Source organism: Solanum verrucosum, unplaced genomic scaffold (assembly GCF_900185275.1).
Source record: "Solanum verrucosum unplaced genomic scaffold, falcon-dt-bn FXZP01000183.1, whole genome shotgun sequence".
In the NCBI taxonomy this organism is placed as follows: Eukaryota; Viridiplantae; Streptophyta; class Magnoliopsida; order Solanales; family Solanaceae; genus Solanum; species Solanum verrucosum.
In genome coordinates, this window is record NW_026020430.1 from 3,804,592 (window position 1) to 3,821,539 (window position 16,948).

Here is a 16,948-nt window from a genome sequence, read left to right on the forward strand (position 1 = left end):
TTAACTTGGAAACTTAGGTTTACAATCTATATTCATCCAACTCCATAAGTTACAGTCCAGTACAGGACGTTAATCACATGTTATAAGGTGACTACAACCTATTGGAATGCTTGGTGAAATGTCTTCAGGGTAAGATTTTCCATGGGAGTTCAATCGAATTCCCTTCATCTAATGATTACAACAACCACAACAAAAACACACCTAGTGGGGATGATAGGGGGTACGCAAATTTTATTCCTGTCTTGTGTGAAGTTGAAAGGATGCTTCTATTGACCCTTGACAAATGATTATATCGTGGAAATAGTGTAAAAACAAAGTATATAGCTTTTTTTTTTCAATTTTATTGTACATAAATTACAATCTTAATGCAGCGGTAAAGGTAGCTTAAAAATTGTTTTAGGTCATAAGTTTTTTTTAATTAGTATTATTTTTATTTTTTTTTGTTTTAGGTCATAAGTTTGAATTCTAATGAACTTTTTTTTTTTTTTTAAATTATTGTTAAAATCTCTGGTTTCGCCACTTGGGATTTTCTTTACCTATCCCAATCAAGAAAAGTAACTTGATCTTCCTGTTCAATTTACTAAAGTTCCTGAAAGTTACAAGCATCACTTTTCGTGTAGGCATAATATATTCTTTCTGAAACAGAGACATTATATTCCTAAGCAATTCTCAGAATATGGAAACCAAACGTTTTCTAATATTCCTACATATAAATTGAACATTAAACAAAGTTTGATACGATAAAAAATTGGAATTGCTGTTGCACTAGTTGAGAAAAATAATAATGTCTAATGGTAAGCAACATTTCAAGGTTTGCTTTTGCTGGTCAAGAGTATTCAAAGTGAGGGGAGGTGAAATTCCAGAAGATATTAAAAAAGTATTTGAATCATACTCAATGAATGAAATTATGAGTAGGGATAATTTGATTAGTTTTCTGGAGAAAGAACAGAATGAGGTGATCAATGTTACAAAAAAAGCCCAAAATATATTCAATAGCAAACATCTCAATGTTGTTCATAGAAAGGGATTGACTCTTGAAGCTTTCTTTAAATTTCTTCTTGGTGATAAAAATTTTGTTCATCAGTCTAAGGTATTAAAATTAAATATTTCAAATTTTTTATGTAAATAAAAATATTCATTATATTTGAACTTTTGCTACATCTTAAATCAGTCTATTGATTACTGCATTTTATTTCTTCTATAATTTTTTCTCCTATTTCATAATGGAAAACTCTCTGTTTCTGCTGGATGACACTGGGATTGAACCGAACCTTGTTAACTCGCCATACAGTTTCTTCTTTTGTCCAATCAAAAATGATTTAATCATTTCGGAATCAGCAATTTAATATAGATGGATATATGCCCAATCTATATATCTCGCTTCCTGTTATTTTGTCATTCAATTTGAAATACTTGAATGATCGATTCTTATTTTTTGTCTTCACTTTTGGCTGAAAGCAGAGGAATGCTTCATTAGTTATAACTAACTATCCATTTGATTTGAATCTCTTTAACTCCATTTATTTATTGGATTCTTCAGGTCCATCAAAATATGGATGCTCCCTTATCCCATTATTATATATACACAGGCCATAACTCGTATTTAACTGGAAATCAGCTCAGTAGTGATTGCAGTATTGAACCAATTAAGAAGGCCTTAAAGAAAGGAGTTAGAGTGATTGAATTGGACCTTTGGCCTAATATCACAAAAGATGATATCGATGTTTGTCATGGAGGGTAACTATTTAATCAAAAAAAATCACGGAATATCTGTTATCTCCCACCAACACATATATTGAGTAACTTTATTCTTGAATTTAAAAACTGCAGGACACTAACAACACCTGTTAAACTAGGCAAATGTTTGAAAGCCATAAAGGAAGATGCCTTCTCATTTTCTGAATATCCTGTTATACTCACTTTTGAAGACCACCTACATCCTTACCCATACCTTCAAGAAAAAGTAGCTCAGGTAAAATTAACTTAATTCTATAAATATATTTCACTTGCAAAATTTCATTTCTTGGTTCAATGTTATAAATGCCTACAATCTACCTAAGTTACTACATCAGGTTCGTATATATTACTCCCTCTGTCCCAATTTAATTATGTGAGTTCAAATTTCAGGATTCAAACTTCTAAGCTTTGACCAAGAGTTCGAACATAGAATCTTTTGAAACTACTTTACCACTTTAACATATTTAAAAAGACATATAAAAAAATTCTGGTCTTAGAGAAACTTGGTTAACTATCGAAATTCTAATTGTATCACATAAATTGGGACGGAGGGAGTAGTTTATCCTAAGATTTTTGCTCACTTCTTAAGAATACAGATGGTGAAGAGCACATTTGGGTCGATGTTGTTCATCCCAAAATCAGATATGGACGTGTTCCCTTCACCAAACAAGTTAATGAAAAGAATCTTAATTTCGACGAAACCACCACCAAAAAATAACCCTGAAGAATCAGACAATTCTAAGATTTCACCAACTCAGAGAGGACGTTCAGAGAATGGACTTAACAATCATATTCAGGTTTAATATCTTCCTATATTATTTTCTTGCTCTTGTTTTGCAAGGTTAGTTTTTTCCGAGTTTAACTTCTATACATCACCAGTATAAATAAGTTATGTTGTCAAGTTCTTCAAAATATTATTACAGTTACAGGCGAATTCAGAATTTTAAAGTTTAACATGTTCAAATTTTAGGTTCTTAACTACTGTACACTTGCCGTTATAAAATTATAAATATTATTTACATTGCCAGTATATACACGTCAGTGAAATCTCTTTATGATACTTATATTCTACAAAGTACCAGCAGCAAATACAATTAGAGGAGGGAGATGAAGACGAAGTTCCCAAATATAGAGATTTGATTGCAATCCATGCCACGAAGCACAAAGGTGGTATGGAAAATTTTGGAAGCCATGGAAGTTCTAATAAAGTTGGACGTTGTAGCATGAATGAACTAGCCCTTGAAGACGCTGTAGCTGAACATAGCCATCAACTTATCCGGTAAATATAAATGCTTCAGCTCCATTGATTCTTTCTTTACTACTACTTGTTTCATCAAATTATATTATGCCTCCCTCAACGCGTTCAGAGCACATATGAGGGATCATTGCGTTGAGGCATAATACATGAATAATATGTTGATATATACTTCAGATTTACACAACGAAATATTCTAAGGGTGTACCCAAAGGGTGCACGCGTTGATTCATCAAACTATGATCCTCTAATTGCATGGCTGCGTGGAGCACAGATGGTTGCATTTAACATGCAGGTCAAGTACTATCACTTGCCATATCAATTTCCTTCAAATTAAAAATAAAGAAATTTTGAATTGGTAGGGTCAAGATTATATTGTTAAAAGAACCTTAATAAAATATGACTTATATTCTAACAGGGATACGGTAGGTTTCTATGGATGATGCAAGGATTTTTTCGAGCCAACGGAGGCTGTGGCTATGTGAAAAAACCAGATTTCTTACTAAGTAATGATGGAGTATGTGACGAAGTTTTCAATTCAATGGCCTTGCCAATAAAAAAAACTCTCAAGGTTCATAAACTTCAATATATAGTTTTACTTAGCTTGTCAAACTCCACTTGTGGGGTTATACTGTGTTCATGTTGTTGTACTACTTATTCACACAAATACCACTTTTTTGGCGCTTCTGCTGAAGAATAACATATACTATAATTAATTTCATGTGTAATATCCATGTTGATTATAAACAGGTAAAAATATACATGGGAGAAGGTTGGCGTGCAGATTTCCACTTTAGACACTTTGATTATTGCTCCCCTCCAGACTTCTATGTCAGGGTAAGCTATTTCAATTGCGATATTTTTCCTGATTACACTAGCAGTATGTAGAATTTTTTCACCCACGCGTAGTGATAATGTAGCATGTATGTTGTATATCAAATAGATTGATTTTTCTGAGTAGTTTTTATAGTTAGTAACTCGGTATATATAAGTTAAAACTCTTTGCATAAATCAATAGCACAACATTTCTAGTTGCATTGACAATTTGTCCAAAAGAACATTTGTCTTCATGGTAACAAAAGTTGCATTGACAAATTGAGATAATTTTTATGTAGGTTGGAATGGTAGGAGTACCTGCGGATACTAATAAAATGCGCAAAACAAAGACAGTGAACGATCAATGGATACCAATATGGAATGAGAACGAAGAATTTGAATTTCCAATTCGTGTACCAGAACTAGCATTGCTTCGGATTGATGTTAAAGATTATGATCCATCTGGTGAAGATGAATTTGCAGGACAAACATGTTTGCCTGTTTCTGAGCTGAGGACTGGGATTCGATGTGTTCCATTGTATAATCGCAGAGGAGATGTCTACAGATCAGTAAAACTTCTCATGCGTTTCGACTTCAGTACTCCGTTAATTAATTAATCCCAATCTGTTTAAGTTGAAAGTTAGTGTAAATAGTTAAGGAAACGCAAAGACTATAGATGGAATTGTGGCTCATAGATAATATTGTTGGCCCTATACTCTAATTTTAGATTTTAAAAACGTCAATCAACCACTTGTAACATATGGACCAAAAGGTACTGAATGCAGAGTGAGTGAACATTCTCAATTGACAACAAGTTGTGTCTTATAGAGAAATGTTGTATACGTTGCTCAATTGTTCACAAGTTAAATATGACTAATAGACGTACATTATACCATTGAAATGTCCCGATCTTTTGTTTCATAGACAAAACTAACTTATGTGCATACTATGACTAGAACTTATACTCGATGGACAGTGAAAAAAAGTTTATTAAACGGGGTCAAAAATATTTTTGCAATTTTTTCATCTAAGATTCACAATTTAGTGTTTGGCCATAGAATTTCTTACTTTTTTTCGGTGTTGAACTCCGAAATACTTTGTTTTGCCATAAATTTCAAAATTCAACTTCAAATTGAATTTCGGAATTTTCAGAAATTTGAAAAACACCAAAAAGTGGTTTTCACTTTTTTCACTCCTCAAAATAAAATTTGAAACTAGAATTGTGTGAATGTGTATGATCACGAATACAAATTGGAGTTTTTTATTTTTCACTTTGAAAATTAAAACAACTTTTTTCAATTTTCACAATAAAATATGGCCAAATGGTTAAATTAGAAAAAACCCAATTGAATTAAGTGCTCCCACTCCTTTGGATTTAAACATGAAAAGCCCAGTAATACTAATCCAAGGCACTGTATTGATTGGGTTCAACTTCTTTCTCCTATACACACAAATTGTATAGAGGACCTTTCACATATAGCCACTCAAAAATAGCCTAATTACCCTTCATAGCTATAGTTTGATAATTACAATTCATAGCTACATGTTATAGGGAGGAGAGATGCGAGCGAGACTGGGAGAGGGAGGAGAGAGGCGAGCGAGACTGGGAGAGAGAGGAGAGAGGCGAGCGAGAGAGGGTAAAGAGTGGGAGAGAGGTGAATTGTATATGTATATCGGTTAAATAATTGTATATTATACATATGTATTTGTATATATGGCAAGCGAGATTGGGAGAGGCGAGCAAAAGAGGGCAGAGAGTGGGAGAGAGGTGAATTGTATATGTATATCGTTTAGATAATTGTATATTATACAAATGCATTTGTATATATGGCAAGCGAGATTGGGAGAGGGAGGAGAGAGGCGAGCGAGAGAGGGCAGAGAGTGGGAGAAAGGTGAATTGTATATGTATATCGGTTAGATAATTGTATATTATACATATGTATTTGTATATTTTGGCGAATTATACAAATACAAACGTGGCTAATTATACAAACTCAAAGTCAGCCCACGTAATTAATGTATAATTAGTCGCGAGTGGTAATTATAGCAAACTATAGTTCTGATGAGTAATTAAGTAGTATAAGTTTGCTTAACCGCGTAATTTTCCCAGAACTTTAATATAGTCCAATCATATCATATAATTAATCATAGTGCTAAAAATATTATTATATGTAGAAAACTCTCACTGATCTTACAGTTCCTCGTAGTTCACCAATATAGGAAACAAAGAATAGCAAAGTCAATTTTTTTTTAAAGATATACTCACAGTTAGGTTAGAAAATGATTCTTCCTATAAATAAAAATGTTTGAACTTCAGTTGTTCAACTACAATCCACAAAAAAAAATTAGATTTTTTCCACCCAAAGTAATAAAAATACAGGTGATACATATATATTCAAGACATATCTTAGTAAATAATAATGTAATAGCCCTTCTATTTTAAAGGAAATAATGATGAGGGTTTATAAAGATAAAGTCAAATTCATCAAAAGCTTCTTCATTTAATTTTTTTATATATAATATATGTTGAACTCGTTGATAAAAATCTTGCATATTCACTACTCATTATATATGTTAGGCATCAAAGGGACCTAACTTAGATTTTTATCCAATATGTACTCGATAGAACAAAGAGATCGACCAAACTTAGATAGAGAACAATATTATTGCCCTTCTTTTTAAAGTAGGTTCATAAATATCCTATGATTTTGTGGAGGAGCTTAGTTAGTGCTAATGTCACTTTCCTTAATTGGAAGATGCAAAGTTAATTACCTGTAGAACCAAACTTTACGATTGAGCTAAAAAATCTCTCCAAACAGTTAAATCTAAAACAATATTAGGGATGAATACAGAGATTAATATTTTAGATTAATTAATGCGATATTGACAAGACAGTCAAATTAATTGTGCTCGTCAATTAAAATGGAAGAAATGCTTAACTAATTTTTCACTAAATAAGTCATTTTCTAATGTTTGATCGCTATATAATATTCTTCACGAAAAAAACATTTCTTTTCAAACTGGACAAAAATAACTTCATTCACTTCTATGGTGCAGTGCTGGAACTGCTTCCTCCTTAATCAGAGATCTCGAATTTGAGTAAACTCTATAATACCCAATCAAAATTTAGTTAGAGCTCCAATATGGACTCTAGACATCGGGCGAAAGCAAAAAATAATAATAACTTCATTCACTTTTGAGCTAAAGTCGTTTATATATATTTACAATTGTCTCAACTCTTTAACTTTTATAAGTAGATTAGTGCTCTAAACCTCTAACAAACACTATTATTAATTTACAATCAATTTTTTCGTGCCAAAAATTTCATAAAAGAAACTATATTATTGGCTAACATTACATAGATGGATTTAAAATTAAAAGTGTATGGATTATTCTAACCCCTTGACATTACTAGGTTTTAAATTTGTAATTTATACATTATAAAAATATTTTTTTAAGACAAATACAAGGTTAACGACATAATTCTACCGAATTCGCATCATAAACGACAAGTTTTTCCTATTTACTATTATTATCATTATCATCAATTTTTAATAAAGATTTTTTTATGATAATGTAACTTTTACTCTCCAAATTTCAGGAAAATAAATTTTTAATAAAAAAAATCTAATAGTGTTGTACGAAACTGAAAAATAAAGGGAGGTTCTAGAGAAAGAAAAAATAATTGGAGCCTCCAAAGTCGACAATCTGTTTGTCATTGTGTGTTTGTGTCGATAATTTCCACGTCTCCGCAGTGCGCATCTTTGTCACAATGATCCACTCGAGGCAACTATTTGTACACTTTCAACTTTATATATTTTTTTAAAAAGTAATCATTAATATAAATATTTTAATATATTAATTAATTTAAAAGCCTTAGATATTTTGTGAAATAATTTGAGTAATAAATGAATGTTAAGAATAATTGTTTTTTATATGAAAAATGATAAGTAAAAATAAAAATATATTTTAAAATAGTAAATAAGTAAAAGTGAACAGAGGGAGTACGTCAGAATATATACTCCATCCTGTCACCGTTTCAATAATATGTTAGGTTTTAAATTTAGAGAGTTAAATGGACTCTTAAATATTTTAAATATAATTATCATGATTTTTAGTATTTTTATGAATATTTTAAATATGTAAATATTATTTTTTAAAATTTAAAAATTTCATATTAAAATTCTCGATTAAACTTTCGAATTTGGAATTGTGTTCATGCATATCAAAATTGGGACTAGGTGTGGACCATGCCAAATGAACACAATATATATCTTCCACGTAAATTTACTTGTGTACTACTTTTCCAAAGTGCTTCATCACCCATCTATATCATCGGACTTTCTTATATAAAATTCAGATAATTATTCTTTTTAAATTGTGATAATAGATACTCTTATTTAAGGAACTAAGGTTCCATACGTCTTCCTCCTGGACCGCCTAAATAAACTAACAATCCTATCCGGCCGGTTAGAGTCATCGAAAATTGAACTGAGTTTTTCAAATTTTGTTCCATGTTCATTTTCTATATTAGAGTTCGATTATATTTATATTTGTGTTATGGTTGCATTATTTCTTATACATTGTTTGGTTTGATGTTTTGGAAATAGCAAATCTTGTATAAAGTCTATTAAAAAAATATTTATTTACAAAAATATCCCCACATTCTTTTATTTTGTGCACTTTCTTTTGCAACATGGTTCTTTAATAAAACAATCACAATAAAATTCTTTGCTAAACGTCATTAGTTCTTCTTTTCCCCCAAAAAATAAAATAAATAGTTTTTAGTACTACTTTAAAATATTTTTGAGAAAAATTGGCAAAGAGGTTTATTTAAAACTCAAACTTTTATTGTTATTTTTGTGTGTGCACCACATATTGACATTGAAAGGATCCAGAGAAGCACTTGAGTAATGATAAAGTTCTCTATGATATCTATAAATTACGAACTCGAGTCACAAAACCAATAACTTATTATAATAATTTTACTCATCACACTCTATGATTGGAAGTATGTCAAAAGTGTAATAAAAATAAATTGAAACTCATAATTACACTTCAAGATAATCATTTAACGTTGATAATTTAAGTCATTTGAATACCTCATCGTTTAACCCTCACCTTGCCTCAAAGTCAATCACCAGCAAACTAGTTATTTCAAGTTCTCAATATTCATTTTTGATCAACTCGTTCCCTAGGAGCAATAATAATAATAATAACAATAATAATAATAATAATAATAATAATAATAATAGTTATTATTAGAAGCAGTTGCTCTATTGTATTGTGCCCCTTTATAACCCCTTTTGTCAATTGTGTTTTGACTTTGAAATACACAGGGAGCTGCAACATTTTTAAATTTTTCAAAAATATTTTATTAAAAAAGATAATCTCTGTATCAAAAATCTTAACAAATGCAATAATCTATAGGCTTTTTACTGCAATTTGCAAAGCTTACGTTTTGAGAATAGCATTAGTTTACCGTGGAAAAGTATTGAAAAATGTTTCAATAAAGGCTTAGAAGGTAGTTTTGTTATTAGTTAATCTAATGCAAGTGTTAAATTTTTTTTGTATTATTAATACCTAAAGATCCATGGTATTAGTAATACACTCCATAATACATAATAGAGTATATAACTAATGCTTGCATTAGTTATACATAGTATGAAAAAGTGTACCAAACAAAATATAACTAATACATAAAGTTAATACATGCATTATTTTTGCTAATACACTCTACCAAACGACCTGTAAAAGTTTTTAAAAGTGAGAATGAAGTCAACGTGGGAGTCTAGTTTCCAATTTCCATCAGCCCAACGCCCACCTTTTTTGAATTTGCATTTCATTTAGCATTTGCATTTCATCTCTATTTTCATTTTCATTTCATTTGAAGGAAAAGTGAGATCACGAGGTCACTGAACTTCGCAAGATAAGTTTGATCATAAAAATTCTAAAATTAAACTTGATTTTAAAGAATTTAGAAATAACAAAAAGGTGTTTAATGTTTTCACAAATTACTTATAAAAAATCAAAAAAATAATTCTAATATATCGACAAACACAACTTCAATTTTTGAAAATTATTTATTTACTTAAAAACAAAAAAATATTTTTTTTCCAAATTTCTTTATTTAATAATTTTACATTCAATTTTTGCGTTCTCTCTCTCTCTCCACCTGTCCCACTCTTTGACGGTTCGTACGTTTTTGTTGTAGTTAAAAGGAGGAATTCTAGTTGCCTCATTAGCAACTCATTTCTTGTTCGTGTGTTGCTCCTTTCTCTCTCCACAATATCTGGGGTTCTAAACCCTCCTTTATATATTTCTCTATGCAAGACTTGAGGTATGTTTTCTCGTTATTTCATTCTTCTTATGTATACAAATATTAGTATTAACTACTTATGGAACCTTTTAGTGGCGAAGTCAAAATTTCGACTGATAGTGTTAATAATTGAGAAAAATTAATATGTATACATGTTTAGAAAACTAATTTTTCGTCCGTCCCCTGGGCCCTGTCTGTAATAGTTCTTGACTTCTTTTCGTTTTTATTGAGTTTGTGATCAACTAGTATTCACGCTCCAGTTATCAGTTGGTCCATTTTTCTAATTGAATTATCATTATCTATGGTATTAAAATACACCTAGTCGAGAAGATGGTGATGGTTCATGTAAGAAAAAGGGAACTTTTGATAGTTGGCCTAGTCCGCTTCGAGACGTGTTTTAATTCCTATAACTTGATAATTCAGATAGAAAAAGAGAACAACTTATGGTTGGATGTGAAGCTCTTGAAAAATGACAGGTTTGGTGTGTTTTTGACCATTATCTCTTTTTTATTATACCCACCCTGACTAGGATCTCAAGAGAGATTCTTGTTTGTAAATTGCTTACTTTATTGATCGCAGTAGCTGTAAATTCGCATGGTTTGGACTTTACTGCTCAAATATTGGAACTGGATTCTGATAAACATGCCTCTGTACTAGTATTCAGAGCAGCTCATGTGTTAGATTAACATTTTTATGGTTGTTTGGATTTTTTATTGCTTTTATTAGTTATTGAGTAGTAGTATATGGGGTTTTGAAATTTCATTTCCATTGGTCAAGTAGGAAGATTATGCTTGCTGCAGATTTCTTTTTATTGGTGAAATTTGATAATATTTTGTACTAAATTTCTCTTGTACTAAATTTTGTAGAGAAGCACAGACCCTATTCATGTGTAGTGGTTCTAGGAGTCAAGTTTGTTCTACTGAATTAGCCATGGAAGCTAAAATTCAGAAGCAAAAAGAACTTGTCCCTGATTTCTCCCTTTTGCTCGAGTTGTCGGCCTCGGATGATATTAGAAACTTCCAAAAGGCTGTAGAAGAGGAAGGCCATGACATCAATGAGGTGGGATTATGGTATGTTAGGAGAGTTGGTGTAAAGAGGATGGGATATGAGGAGAGGACACCTCTTATGGTTGCTGCTACTTTTGGCTGCAAACAGGTGCTGAATTATATGCTTGAGAAGGGTTGTGTTGATGTTAATCAAGCTTGTGGTTCGGATAGGGCTACTGCGCTTCACTGCGCAATTTCTGGTGGCTCTGCAGCTTTGCTTGAGGTTGTCAAGCTCTTGCTTGATGCTTCTGCTGATGTGGATTTGGTGGATGCAAACGGGAAACGAGCTGTTGACCTGATCTCTGGTCAGAGTTGTTGCCTCAACTCTAGGAGGAAGATACTGGAGCACTTGCTCGGAGGATGCAGCAGCGACGAGGTGATTGATCAGATCATTTCTGAACAAGCAGAGGAACAACTGTTGTTGACTCCAACTGTATCTAAATTTGGGATCGAGAAGAAAGAATATCCTGTCGATCCCTCTCTTCCGGACATAAAGAATGGGATATATGGGACTGATGACTTTAGAATGTACATATTTAAGGTGAAACCATGCTCAAGAGCATACTCCCATGATTGGACAGAGTGCCCCTTTGTTCACCCTGGTGAAAACGCTAGAAGGCGTGACCCTAGTAAATACCACTATAGTTGTGTCCCTTGTCCAGACTTTCGCAAGGGGACATGCCAAAGGGGAGACTCTTGCGAGTATGCACATGGTATTTTTGAGTGCTGGCTTCACCCTGCACAATACCGGACCCGTATGTGCAAGGATGAAACAAATTGCAATAGGAGGGTATGCTTCTTTGCCCACAAACCTGAAGAACTTCGCCCCTTGTATCCTTCCACGGGGTCTGCTGTTCTTTCCCCTAGATCATATTCCAGTGGCGCATCGTCATTGGATATCACATCAATTACTCCACTAGCCCTCGGCTCTCCATCAGTTATGATACCTCCTACTTCAACTCCACCTATGTCTCCTTCTGCAGGAGCTTCTTCTGTGAGTGGATCTTTGTGGCCCTGCCAGTCCAGCCCTGCAACTCCAACCCTGCAGCTGCCTATTAGTCGGTTAAAAAGCGCAATCAATGCCAGAGACATGGAGATAGGTAATGGTTATCTGATGCAAGATCAGCTGATGGATGAGTTATCTGCTCTTTCTTTGCCATCCAGGTGGAATAGTTCTTCAGCCAAAGCTGCTGCTTTTGCAGCTTCTTCAAATGATCGAAACGGTGAATTCAGTAGGCATGGTGGATTGAACCCCTCTAATCTTGATGATATCTTAGCAAACCTTGATGCCAAGATATTGTCTCAGCTGCAAGGACTATCACTTGATGCTGTATCACCCCAGCTGCAATCTCCCAAAGCTATGCAGATGCGACAGACTATGAACCAGCAACATATGACAAGCTATTCTTCCGGTCAATCTTCACCGTCTTTTAGGACATCATCTTCATATGGAATTGATCCATCTAATGCTGCAGCAACAGCAGTTTTGAGTTCAAGGGCAGCTGCATTTGCCAGGCGAAGCCAGAGTTTCATTGATCGAAGTGGTGCAGGCCGTCTTCCAAATGCATCCGCTGTGCCTTCTAACCTCTCAGGCTGGGGCTCACCTGATGGTAAATTGGACTGGGGCATCCAGAAGGAAGAGCTCAATAAGTTGAGAAAATCTGCTTCGTTTGGTTTACGGAGCAGTGGCAGTAGGTTTCCTACTACAAGTGAAGCCTCAGTTTCAGACTATTCCATTGAGCCTGATGTCTCTTGGGTTCAGTCCCCGGATTCGAGACAATTGGCTATGATGGAAGATCAACAGTATCGTCTGAATACTAGTCGAGGTTCTGAGACGATGCCAACATGGGTAGACCAGCTATACATGGAGCAGGAGCAGATTGTGCATTGATACTGAAAAAGATTGGATTCGCGCGCATTCTTTCATGGAGTAATATCTAACAAGTTCTTTTGCAATTTTTTGAATTCTTTTTCTTAATGATAAGCAAAGAGAGGGGGCTAGAGAAAGGTCTTTCTTTGGGCAGGGTGGAAAAATTCTGCTCTTTCAAATATTTGTATCTTTTATTTTTTATTTTTAAGTTCAGAATTTTGATTAATGTCTGCTTTAATCTCATCACTATAGGTTATGTAACATGGCAATGAATAATGATACAAATGAAATTATTCTGATTCAAAAGCCAAGTTATCAAATTACACTGTCCTACATTTTTTTTTATAGTTGAATGGTTTGTAATTTGTTTGAATAAGAGTGTACAATGAGATGAAATTTGATTATTCAGAAAGCATAATTGTCAGTCTATGATTTATTATAGATAAGATTGAACCATCGAATAATATCAATCTCAAAGGTCTCATTTCAAGCAGAGGCAATGAGTTTGAAATTTTAGTAATTTTATATTATTGATTTCTAAATTAATGATTTGTACACATTCGATGAATTTTGGATAAAAGTACTTATTCAGTCGAATCTATAACTTATATACTAGCTTATCTCCTTATTTCAAGGGCTCAGAAATAAAAAAATCAAATTTCTAGTAAGAAATGTTTTATACACAATACGCGATACTAGTTTGAATTAATCGTTTTATATGAACCCTACATAACATAAGTTTGGATTAAGTGAATCAATATTGAATGATGAATAAATAGATAAGAAAAGGACAGGAAGAAAGGTGACAATTTGTAGTGCAAAATCATGCCAAATTCCAAGTGCTAAAAGATAGGGCAGGCCAATTCAGAGATTGTGAAAAGGTAAGAAAAGGCGGTGCAATGAATATGTGATGCAATATTTGGAGACAGTTCAAAGCAAGTTGCAATTTGTTAATTAGTCAATTGGCTTCAAAAGTCAAAAGTAGGAAAAGATACAGAAATTAAATAGAGCCGCCCGATCCTATCTATTGGATAATGGATTGACGTTTACTTGCTAAATTATGGCCGGCAATATGGACTTTGGACCAGATAAATAGTTTTGAAATAAAATTATGATGTCTTGTTTGGTTGTTAAGTTTAGAATAACTTATTTCACTATTTATATTATTGTGATGAAATAAATTGATCTCATATACATGATGGGATAGCTAATTCTGAGATAACTTATTCTCAACCAAACAACCCCTAAGGGTGTTTGTGCACAAATTAAATTATCTCAATGTTGAACTAATTTATTTTATTTGAGAGATGGAAAAAGTAATTGCAAATTTAATAGGATAAGATGAGATTTCAAAAAGTTAACTTTATACGATATTTGATTAAGTTGATTAAGAGTATAATTTTTTTAATCTTGAATTTACTTTGATAATGACCTAATTCTATAAGATTTACTCTGATACTTGATTTTTCGGCCTTAACTTAACAAGATTGCACTACTGTGGTATCATAATATATTTAAGTGCCTTAACTTAACAAGATTGTATTCCTCTAAATAATAGGGTATACATGAAAATAATCCCTAAATTCATTAAGGACTACTAAGCCAATTGAGCCCTAACATAATTAAAGTGAGAACTCCCATATTATTTGAAATGGAACTCGGAAATTAACGTGTTTATTTGGTGTATATAATTTTTTCGGAAAACCAACTTTTTCACTCACGAGGTAAAAATAAGACTGCGTACACTCTATTTTGTCATATCTATTTATGAAGTTTCACATAATGTGTTGTTGTTATTCATACATCTTTCAAATTAGGAAGTTACGCATAAGAGTTAAAAAGTTAGGAAAATATTTTCTGAAATTGCATTAATTTCGTAATTTAATTAAGGAAATAAATTTTAGAACACCTGCTTTGATTTTTACTCCACAAATTACAGGCCAGCTGGATTAATGTCCAGCTAATCTTTGAGCCCATTATACGAGTGGCATGGGTCTATTTCAGGCATATTTGGGCCTCTAAAGTGGGCCCAAAACATGAAGCTTCTTTAAGCCCATTATTCGTAAAATTGCACCCACTCATCAGTTCCGTCATATTTTTGAAAATAATCACTATCTTGGAATTTTAAATTCAATAAATAAAATTCTATGAAAATATTGTATTTTAATTTCACCAGTAAAATTTAAAATTTCATGATAGAAACTAGTTTTTTGATTACTATACTATTATTAAATACCAAGCCCGACACCTGAAATGGACTTATCAACTAAATTCTAATAATCAAAAATATTTCCATGGTGATAAAAAATATCTTCACATATCAATTCAATAACTCATAGGACACTTTATTGTTAATCTTATAGGCTCATAAGTACCATAAACACTTAAAAATATTATAGTTAAATCCGTATTATAACATTTATAAATAAGGAGTAACAGAATATGAAATAATATAGTAGTAACATTTGCATTACAAATTTTGGGCATTTTATTTGTACTAGTTAAGATAAACTAATATAAAATATATATTAAATATTATAGTTCAGGGCATGAACTAGCCACGGCCACCTTTGGACTTGCTGGGCTTGCCAGGATAGTGATTGCGGTTCGCAGAAGGTGAACCATAATCATCTAGCTGCACTGAAAGCAGTGACCTCTTCATCTGCACTTGTAACATTGTCATCTCATCATCTGCATGCAAACGATATATGAAAACATCATAATTTAATATTAAAAAATTTATTTTCTACCCTAAATGACAAACTTTTATAATCATACCATCAATAGATTAGACATGGGCCAGGCTTTTAAAATACGACTCAAATAAATCTCAATCTGGTATCTTATATTGATTGAACAAAAAAGTGATATTGTTCCTCCATTAATCAAGAATTTCGGGTTTTTTTTGGGGAAGTCAGGTTTTCCGTTAAATGCTCCGAAATAAAGTTTTAAGGCGAAAAAGTTGGAGTAATTTTTAATTATGACCGTCCGATAAGATGGATATGATATATTTCAAAAAAAATTCAACCAACTATTTCAAGACCTATTGATTCTAACAATCGATTACATGCAATATGCTTGGAATGAAGCTAGCAAGTTTATTTTTTCAATAAATCATAATTAAAGAAGGGGTGTATATATATATTACCTGAGATTGAAATGAAATTTCGCGCTGAAACACAAAATATAATTGAAAGAAGAAACATCATACACAAGTAGTGTCGAATTCCAAAACCAGCCGCCATCTCAAGATGATGAGAACCCAAATAACCTTCTTTATTTATAAGGCTGTTGAAGACAGGAACGGACTCATGATTTAAATTTTATGAGTTTATTATTTAAGGTTTTTAGTAATATTGAACCCACCGTATCTTTAAAGTTAGGAGTTCATAAATACTATTTATTAATATAATTTTGGTTTATTTATACCTATAAATTTTTGCGTTGCATCAAAAATACTGAGTTCAGAAGTATCTGATATAGATGTGCTACATCCGCCTCTGGTTGAAGAGTTGACATAAATTAGCAACTGGTGAGCTTTACGTGGCCACGACTTTGTTTGGAAATCATAATGTGTTTTAATTATCTAATCCATCAAATTTGGGTCAACGAGTTTGTTGTAGCTTCCTTTACTCAAAATAAAACCATCTATTTAAATTTCTCTTCATTTTAAAGAAAGCTACATATTTATAACAAAATTTTCTTTCCTTAAAATTTTGCATGTATATAGAGGCATTGTTTAGGGATATCATGATACTACAACAACTATTGCGATTCAATTTCAGATAAATTGGGATCAACTATATGATTTTCATTATACATATATACCGTCCAATCCACTAGTGATAATATCAGCTTTGAGCCTGTGCCTGCATTATTTTAAAATATGCCACTAGTGTTTCTAT

The 16,948-nt window shown here is 32.4% G+C and overlaps 3 protein-coding genes across 3 annotated transcripts; 2 read left to right on the plus strand and 1 right to left on the minus strand.

The window, feature by feature from the left end:
* Positions 1-711: 711 nt before the first annotated feature.
* Positions 712-4,425, plus strand: LOC125807767 (phosphoinositide phospholipase C 2-like). Its single transcript, XM_049487507.1, has 9 exons — positions 712-1,090; positions 1,541-1,737; positions 1,831-1,972; positions 2,334-2,534; positions 2,814-3,016; positions 3,170-3,287; positions 3,411-3,563; positions 3,743-3,829; positions 4,108-4,425. The coding sequence occupies exons 1-9, from the start codon at positions 785-787 to the stop codon at positions 4,423-4,425; spliced, it is 1,725 nt and encodes a 574-aa protein (XP_049343464.1). The 5' UTR covers positions 712-784.
* Positions 4,426-9,982: 5,557 nt separating this feature from the next.
* LOC125807561 (zinc finger CCCH domain-containing protein 66-like) lies at positions 9,983-13,346 on the plus strand. The gene is made up of 2 exons (XM_049487295.1): positions 9,983-10,148; positions 10,994-13,346. The coding sequence occupies exons 1-2, from the start codon at positions 10,135-10,137 to the stop codon at positions 13,062-13,064; spliced, it is 2,085 nt and encodes a 694-aa protein (XP_049343252.1). The 5' UTR covers positions 9,983-10,134; the 3' UTR covers positions 13,065-13,346.
* A 2,232-nt stretch (positions 13,347-15,578) lies between these two features.
* Positions 15,579-16,288, minus strand: LOC125807618 (protein PSY1). The gene is made up of 2 exons (XM_049487355.1): positions 16,192-16,288; positions 15,579-15,734 (listed from the first exon to the last, which is right to left on the minus strand). The coding sequence occupies exons 1-2, from the start codon at positions 16,286-16,288 to the stop codon at positions 15,598-15,600; spliced, it is 234 nt and encodes a 77-aa protein (XP_049343312.1). The 3' UTR covers positions 15,579-15,597.
* Positions 16,289-16,948: the final 660 nt, after the last annotated feature.

Bases quoted from the DNA above. Each gene is read 5' to 3' on its own strand.
- LOC125807767 (XM_049487507.1), top strand. From the start codon at position 785: ATGTCTAATGGTAAGCAACATTTCAAGGTTTGCTTTTGCTGGTCAAGA. The intron at 1,091-1,540 runs GTATTAAAATTA...TGGATTCTTCAG, and splicing joins ATTTTGTTCATCAGTCTAAG to GTCCATCAAAATATGGATGC. The intron at 2,535-2,813 runs GTTTAATATCTT...TATTCTACAAAG, and splicing joins GACTTAACAATCATATTCAG to TACCAGCAGCAAATACAATT.
- LOC125807618 (XM_049487355.1), bottom strand. From the start codon at position 16,288: ATGGCGGCTGGTTTTGGAATTCGACACTACTTGTGTATGATGTTTCTT. The intron at 15,735-16,191 runs GTAATATATATA...GTTTGCATGCAG, and splicing joins AAATTTCATTTCAATCTCAG to ATGATGAGATGACAATGTTA.